This window comes from Triplophysa rosa, linkage group LG15 (genome assembly GCF_024868665.1).
Source record: "Triplophysa rosa linkage group LG15, Trosa_1v2, whole genome shotgun sequence".
Taxonomy (NCBI): domain Eukaryota; kingdom Metazoa; phylum Chordata; class Actinopteri; order Cypriniformes; family Nemacheilidae; genus Triplophysa; species Triplophysa rosa.
Genome location: NC_079904.1, coordinates 9,166,960 through 9,175,565, shown reverse-complemented (window position 1 = coordinate 9,175,565; position 8,606 = coordinate 9,166,960). Strand labels below are relative to the sequence as shown.

Here is an 8,606-nt window from a genome sequence, read left to right as displayed (position 1 = left end):
CATTGAAAATCTGTGAATAAGCAAAGGATTTGTATAGAACATCACGGTTTTATGCTAGGAATGCATAAAAAAGAGAAACTGTATTGTGAAAATAACCACACTAAATTAGAAAAAAATAAAACACTGTACTGAATAAATTACACAAAAATTCTATTTATTGACCACATTTCTATTGCTGAGACATCATAACATCACAGAAGCCCTGACTTGATGAGATACTGCATGACTCCTGTACAGAATCTTTCTTCGCTATGCTGACACTTTGTCCGGCTATGGACCGCTGCCTTAATCCATAGGGAAACATGACAAAATGATTGGAAAAAATCCAACTCACTGGAAAATCTTTGTCTCTGCAGAAACTATCGGTGCAATTGCAGAGTTAAAGCCTGCAAGTTTGAAACATGTCATTAAATGTCAAAAACGTTTTTTTAACCAACTGTTCCAAAGGATAAGCATAGTGGAAAAACGTCTAAAGAATACGTCAACTACAACTTTTCATGGAAATAAAGATAATCTTAACTTTCTTGACTTTTTCAAATGTTTTCATTGAACTTTTCTTGTTCTTTTAAATGTATAACTTTTGAAATATTTTGACGGTCCAGCGTATGAAAATTGGCAATTTTGTCACGGTTTCACTGAAGGAGATAAGGTCTTTACGAAACGGTCTCTGTAGAGCAGTTTGTCTGTTTAGGGCTACTGTAAAAACAACATGGCGAATTCTAAGGTAATAAAAACATAACGCTTCATTATGTAAGGTCTTTATACACCTCTGAAGACATGTATATTATATTGCATTTCTGTCAACAGATACTCTCAAAAATGACACACAGAACCTTTAAAAGAGGAACTGTTACACATTGTATTTGGGAACATCTGTCATTAATCAAAATCAGAATTATAAATATAACTTTAAAAGAATTAAATGAACAGTTGGACACAGGGTAAAAAGGTGAAATTAACATGCACAGTGTATAATCCACACTCTCAAAATGTGGATTATATAAACACTGTGAGTGTTAATTTGACTTTTTTTAACACTGGCGATTTTGCTGTGATAGAATAACCATTTTTGGTTCTACAAAGAACCATTCAGTAAAAGGTTCTTTAAAGAACAATCTCTTTCTTACTTTTTATAGTCTAAAGAACATTTTTTCGCCACAAAGAACCTTTTGTAAAACAGAAAGGTTCTTCAGATGCAAAAGTTTTCTTTATGGAACCAAAAGGGTTCTTACAATATATGGCATCGAAGAACCATTTGAAGCACTTTTTTTTCTAAAGTCTAGAAGCACGAATGAACGAAATACGTTTCATAAAATTACTATACTATTACTGTACTGTATACTGTATGCATTAGAAGTCCATCATTAAAACCCCATAATGGTATTAAAGGAACTGGCACAGGCTATTATGTGTTAAATATTCCATGTTTAACATTTAGATTAACAAAAAAAAGCACAATCTATGATCAAGATAAACTTGTTCAACATGCTCATAAACATGTTGGATAAAATATTATCTTTGAATAAACAATACTCGTGGTCATTGCTTTTATTTAACATGCATATATAACAAGTCTTGAATCCTATTGTTGTTATGGAAAGTTCCTAAGATTGGATAATTGCCCAGACAAACCAAAAAATTAGCAGACCTGGGCAAACATTCACATTCATACTGACAGATTGCAATATTTCACCTCCGTCTGTGATTCAATAAGGCATGGCTATACTGATTTTCCAAACTAATAATCTAATTCAAAAGCATTAAATCTAAAAATATACAAGGTACTAAACTCATTTTATAATGTTTTATATATGTTTTATAAACCAGCAGACAGTAATGCAACTCTCCAGCATATTGTACCACATCATAAGCTATAGGATCGCGTAGTGTGCAATATGGTGGTGTAGGATGGTATGGTATGTCTTATACGTAAATTAGGCTTGTCTTATGTTAACTATTTTGCAAGTTTTCCATTGCAACATTTTTGTAGCTGTGTGTTGCAGTTACAGTTTGGATGTTTGTTGTGGACGGGTCAGATTGTTAGACACCGGCTGACCCCAGAGTCTGAGACGGCTGATCCCTCCATCAGGAGCTATGACCAGGCGTACATGAGTCACAGGCCCACATCGCATCACAGACTCCCCAGAAAAGAAATGCCTGTGGTGTGGCTTCAGCTAGAGGAAGAACATCACCATCAGATTCACAAAGACCAAAGTAATAAGGTTAAAACAGTGTAACTGAATTACTGGATAGACAAATCATACTTTTTGAGGAGGAAGAAGAATTCTCCAATTGGGGCTTTTGTCACAGCTCCACTGGTTATGAAGAAATGTCCTCTCCTCATCTCGAGTAAAATTGCAGGCCTCAATTTTGTAAGAGTCTGGGAAGTTTCCTAAGGACAGTAGTACATTTTGAAGCAATAGCTACTGACAAGTACCCTTTCATAAAGAGGCCTCCCATTTGGACAAAGACATAAATAATACATCACCTTTAAAATGGTTGGTGTCTAGCTCGATTCTGCTTATCACTCCAGGATGTCCTAGCCTGAAAATAGCCCACTCACAGCCTGGCACCTGTAATATGCCTTTCTCATCCACCTGAAGACCAAAACATGAAGTCAGTGTGAGACTTATCTCTGTGATGGTTTCTATAACAACCACGTCTTTACTTTTAAAATTTTGGGCCGATCCAGACGTCTGGCTGTCTCCCACCCATCACCCATGTTGTCAGCCCTCCCCAGACCTACAAAAAAAGTGCATACATAGATTAAAACAATCAAAAACGTACAGCTCCGTCCTCATATGTCTCACGTTGTAATAAACTTCAGAACATCCATTAAACAGATCTTAACTTATTTACTGGAAAGTGATGTGCAGCATTCTTTTAGGAATTTACGCATTAATTTTTTTATCTGGAAAGCAGATTCTTTATGATTTATCTTATTGAAACCAGGCATAGTTCTTTGTGCATTTTAGATTATTCTTTTGGCTCAATTTAACAGCAAAAACCTGAACTGCACTCAACAGTATAACATGTTCATAAATAATGCAAAGTTTCACACACCAATCATATTGCGTGGGTGACCGTAGTGGGCCTCGCTGTAGCCTACACATACTCCTCCATTGACCAGGGCAACCAAATCCACTTGGTCTTTACCAGGCACAGTTGACCAGTGCTTGTTTCCAATGCCATAAACTTTCAGCCTTGCAATTCCACCATCTGTCAGCATTGAACAAACAAATATTTAAAGAGTAAATATTACAATGTCCTTAAAATTACATTTCATAGTGTGTAATGTTGCTGTGTGTGAATCAGTCTGCCAAGTTGTAAAGCCGAAAGTGAACGAATAATTACACTCCGTGTAATGCCCGCCTACATTCCATTTGCGACACTGCACGCGGTAGACCAATCACAGCAGACTAGATCATCTGACCAATCAGGTCAGAGTAGGCTGACTGAAAGGAGGGGATCAGATGGATGAATCGACAAATTAATCATTTGAGAATCAGTAAAGATGTAAGGTAATAATGCATGCCTATTATTAGAAAATGACAGTGTTTTTACACCCTGCATGTACGTAAACTTGTTGTCGGACACTCCATAAACCAAACCAAAGTAGGACCTTAAAAATCACAAAATATTTACTCTTTAAAGCTGAAATGTGTAATTTCTTCCATTATTAAACGTTCTCTTTTCCCAGCATACAGGTAAATAAGCCTTTTTTATAGGCTGATTTCCCAAAAATTGTGTTGAGTTTAAAACATTGCTCAACAATAGTCAAGAGTTTAAAAGAGGACTCTTATAGAAGACAGTGGAGTGTTTGAAAAAACATATTCTGTTTGATGATGCTAGCAGTGCACACTACACACTACAAACTACAAACATGTGTAAAGAGATTTTCTTCTCGTATAAAGCTTTGTAAATTTATCATCTGCTAAGAAAAATGCATAATGTTGAAAACTTCCTTTCAGCTTTGAGATGCTAAATCAACACATTTTACTGTAGTCTGCATTAATTTTGACAAATAAATGTCTCCCTTAGGTACTTCTCCACTATAGCACATCATCACTCCCTAGCCCATTATTATTATTATTATAAAGGATCACATCTCTGTTTTGTCCTATTAAAATGCATTGAATAATATATACCGCATATGGTCTATTACCTGGATATATATTAAGGCGGATATGGGTGACTCTTTGTGGGAACGTGACGCTGAAGTAGTTGTGGCATGAATCAGAGTACCCCGGCTTCAGCGCTGTCACTGGGACAAGCTCCTCCCATCCGTCCGAGTTGAGCTGTTAATCATAAATTCGGGCTTAGCCGTGTATCCTCTGAGACACACATTTGAGATTTTATGCATGAAAATCTAGTACATTGAGATAGATTTTAGACCTGTGCAACCGCTTCAAACTGGCTTGGGGAAGCAGCCATTCCTGTACGATCTCCATCCAGAGTAAAACACGGTGTATGATCTAATTTAGCAATATGTGTATTAGACATGCATCCATTTTACAGTTCTTAGACAAAAGCTGTTGTGAGCTGTACCCACCAAGACACGCAGCTTGAATGGAGACGTACGGGGCATAGTTTCCAGTGAAGAAGGACGTGTCAACATCAAAGCCATGAATAATTCCTGGAACTCCTAACTGCACGATGCACCAGTCATGACCTTTAACACAAGATGCGAGACATGGCTCTATGCATCTTTCATGAGATCACCAAATCCGTTGTAAATACAGACCGGGCAGACTCTTAAAGATTACAAAACATGCCCTGAAAACAAGGTCAGATGAAGCAGTACTCTTAAGACAATCTCCATGTTTTCATTTGCTGGATCTTCAGAGAGGCTGGATAGATATGAGAGACATTGCCTGAAGCTATTCTGCTATAACTAGTCTAGTGCTTATTAGAGAGGTGGAAGAACATGTAGTCCTATTTTACAGTTTTATTTGTGTTCATGGCCTAATACCTGGAATTCTCTTCCTCCTGGTTTCCCAGCCATCCATCCATTTCCCAAATTCAGTAAATGATGTAGCTATGAATTCTGGAGGGTCTCTCTTAGGTAATTTGAGAACAACATAAGCAACTTAATAGCAGATACCAAAGTCAAGCACAAAGACATTAGTAAAGACACAGGACTTTACCTTCAAAAGATTTCTAGCAGGGGCAAACCACTCATCTGTGGCAAAAATTACCTTTAATAACAATGTTTAGGTCTTGTGTTAATGTAATTTACAGTAACAAATTAATGTTTGTTAAAATCTGAAAACTTGGTGATGCATTTTATTTATTTAAAATTCTCTTTAATTTACCTTCCCTCCAGCTGTTTCACATGCGAGATTGTTGAACTGCAAAAAGTGTGGCTGACTGCTCGCCTCCTTTAGCACTGGTCGACTTGCCATTTTTATCAATCAGAAATATAATTCAACTTTCTGACCTAATATTACGAGAAGTTACTAGATTCGTAGTTGGACATGTGCTAACGCCTGTCACTATAACAGGCTGACTGTAATCTTAACTGCTCGTTCAAAAACACACATTGTGTAACAGTGCAAAGTCTACTTACTTGGTCACAAACTATCACTTTTAATATTATGACAGAACAGTGTGGCTTCAGAAAATTCGAACTCTAATTCGTTTGTAGTAGAGTTAAAAACGGAAATATCAAACTTCATCCTCTGCTGCAAATTAATTATCACACATAGTGTAGTGTACTGAAAAGCATTACAATTTTTTTTTAAATTATGACCAATGTAGTAGTTTCTAGAATTAAACGAGTCTCCATTAATATGACTATGTCAGCAACTGTTACAAATAAAGCTGATACAATGCAAAGTCAGTTTTAAGAAAACCAAATAAAGGTCGATTTTTTTAAGGAACATACAGAGAAGGAACAAAAAAGAGGTTTAATACTGCTTTCAAAATTAGCAATGTGATCAAATACATATACACAACACAATTTTGGTAAAATACCATGGTAGACACGTTAAAATAACAGTTACAAACATCTCAACAAATCTACACTTTATGTAACAAAGATAGCCAAGATAAGTATATTGTTTTAAATATTATAGTATAAAAATAGTGCATATATTTAAAATATTTAATTTAATAATTTATTTATAGCGTTTATAGTTTTATAAACACATAACTTAATTTCATGTTATTGATTTTTAATCCAGCACTATATACACTGATGCAGATTTAAGTCTTCGTTGAAAAAAAACTTCCCGGCCGTTTCCATGGTGACTCGTGAAATCTGTGATTCATTGACAATGTCTTCATGTTGTTTCTGTGAGCGCGTGTTAACTCTGGGTGTCTTTTGGGAGGTTGATTAAACTTACTCTTCAAACGGGTTCTGGGGCCTCATTTATAACCGTTGCGTACGCACAAAACATGGACTGACGAGGCCTACGCCACTTCCCACGCAAAAGATGGGATTTATAAAAACAAACTTAACGGAAAAATATGCGCACCTGCACGCAAACTCTGACCCATGCGAACCGACATTTTGGAGACGGAGCAGTTTGGCGACACCGATGGTGAGTTAGTGAACTCAAGTTAGATTGCAAAAAGTAAGTGTGATAAAAACGCTTATAAGCATTAATCCCTCACACACATTTAATGTGACCTTAATATCCTCATTATCACGAAGATTAAATCTGCAGAGTTATTTGCGCTTGTATTGAGTGATACTTGTTTCATGCAGCTCTTGTAAAATCAAAATCAAACTCAAATCTTAAATAAAAATTAAATCTAAATATTTAATCACCGCTGTCTCACCATCACACTATGAGCGCATGAGGAGATGATCCGACTGCATAGAATATAGGACAGCATCAAATAACTCCGTGTAAATAAATAGCTAAATATATTTTCCTTACTGTGCATAATCATCGAATGTCAAAGTCTGTAAATACAGCCATTAAACTCTCGCACAATCGTTTCTAAATGTCCTAGTTATCGGTTCTAACCAAGTTCATAACAAAACCGGAATGAAGAAACATTCGTCTTTAACAATTATGTCTTCAAATTTTATCTCAGGTGAAGGACACCAGTAATTAATGATGTGATTTTAATGAGGTGTTAATGATCAGTCTAAATGCTGTAAACATACAAATGCTGCAGAAACCTTCTTTGGCTTTAATATAATTATAATAATAATTATAACAATTATTAATGTGGAAATCTCAGTGAATCTCATGTGTGGCCATTTGTGATTTCGTTACGGAGATAAAGGATCGGGGGTTTTACATAAGTTTTTGTTATTTTTCTATGGCATCTGATAGCGGTTGAACCCCGAAACGGTATACGTCCATTGTAGTGCGTGACGTCAGGCTTAACAAGCGGATTGGATGTCAGGCTTATTAATATACGAATAAGCATTCATGAGGAACTTTGCATTGACTATTTATGGGTAAAAATGGCCGTGTACAGGGCGGGATATGAGGCTGATTCACGTACGCACACTTGCAGGTGATCTGTGATTTATAAAGGGAAAATTGCGTGCAGGTGTGCGTGCGCGAGGTTTTATAAATCTCAATTTTTGTTTGCGTACGCCCTTTTCAGCATTCTGGCGTAAATTCACTTTTAGTAAGGATCCTACGCACAGTTTTATAAATGAGGCCCCTGGAACCGGCATACCCAGAGTAAGCAAGGTTTGGGTTAATCGACCCAGAGTTCAGGGTTTAGCTGACGGTAAATTAACCCTGCTTTCTGGAATACCCCCCCAGCATTACACTTTACCTAATCATATAACCAGGGATGCACATAAGTGGTGCGCATGCGCGACCAAAATAAAAATGCGCTCTGTAAACAAGTTTAGAACGCTCATTTGCGTACTGACATGGTTGAAACCTTTTGATGCACAATCACTGTTTTAGACCGACTAATAAATGTAATACTGGATAAGATTTCCGTTTGTACTGAATGCTGCCAAATCTACTGATATCTCGTTTGTTCCCGGTGTTAAACGGGACCTGGGTGTAAATGATGAAAAACGGAGTATTGGTAGCTCCGCCTTTGTTGGTTCTGCTTTCGTTACTCGAGAAGCACGCGGGCGGCACGCGCAGCCTCTGTGAATGTCTGGAACTGCACTGCACGTCTACCAAAACACCGCTTCTCTCTAAAAGGACAAGCTGTTTCAACTTGACACTTGCACGCAGCTTGTGTTTCTCTATGCTATACTCGATCCTAGCTCCGCACCGCAAGTCTCCATGTGCGTTCGCAAGTGCACTTCCCAGCAACCTGCCAAAAAACAAAAAGGTTGTCGTTTAGGGTTCAAAATTGGTGTTGAAAATTAATATTTACTAATGTAAAAAGAAAAACAAGAAGAAATACATTATCATTGTATTTTAAGTGTACTTTAAAGTAATATAAATATAGTATTATCCCACTTTATTATTTTGTTTATTGTTCATTAAAAAGTAACTACTTTTTTAATTTTATTTTTAATAGGTAAATATAATTTGTCACACTATGTGCAATGTGAGCACCAAACCGAATCTCCAGGTGCAATCTTGAGAACCAGATGGAAATGGTGTTATATGCAGGGGTGCACATAAATTTTTCTGACCACTATTGGAATAAACGTCTCAATGGCG

At 36.7% G+C, this 8,606-nt stretch overlaps 1 protein-coding gene across 1 annotated transcript; it reads right to left on the bottom strand.

Moving 5' to 3' along the window:
• Positions 1-2,003: 2,003 nt before the first annotated feature.
• allc (allantoicase) lies at positions 2,004-5,405 on the bottom strand. Its single transcript, XM_057353273.1, has 11 exons — positions 5,316-5,405; positions 5,148-5,198; positions 4,973-5,060; positions 4,553-4,672; positions 4,396-4,475; positions 4,166-4,298; positions 3,064-3,219; positions 2,669-2,742; positions 2,489-2,597; positions 2,265-2,392; positions 2,004-2,174 (listed from the first exon to the last, which is right to left on the bottom strand). The coding sequence occupies exons 1-11, from the start codon at positions 5,403-5,405 to the stop codon at positions 2,004-2,006; spliced, it is 1,200 nt and encodes a 399-aa protein (XP_057209256.1).
• Positions 5,406-8,606: the final 3,201 nt, after the last annotated feature.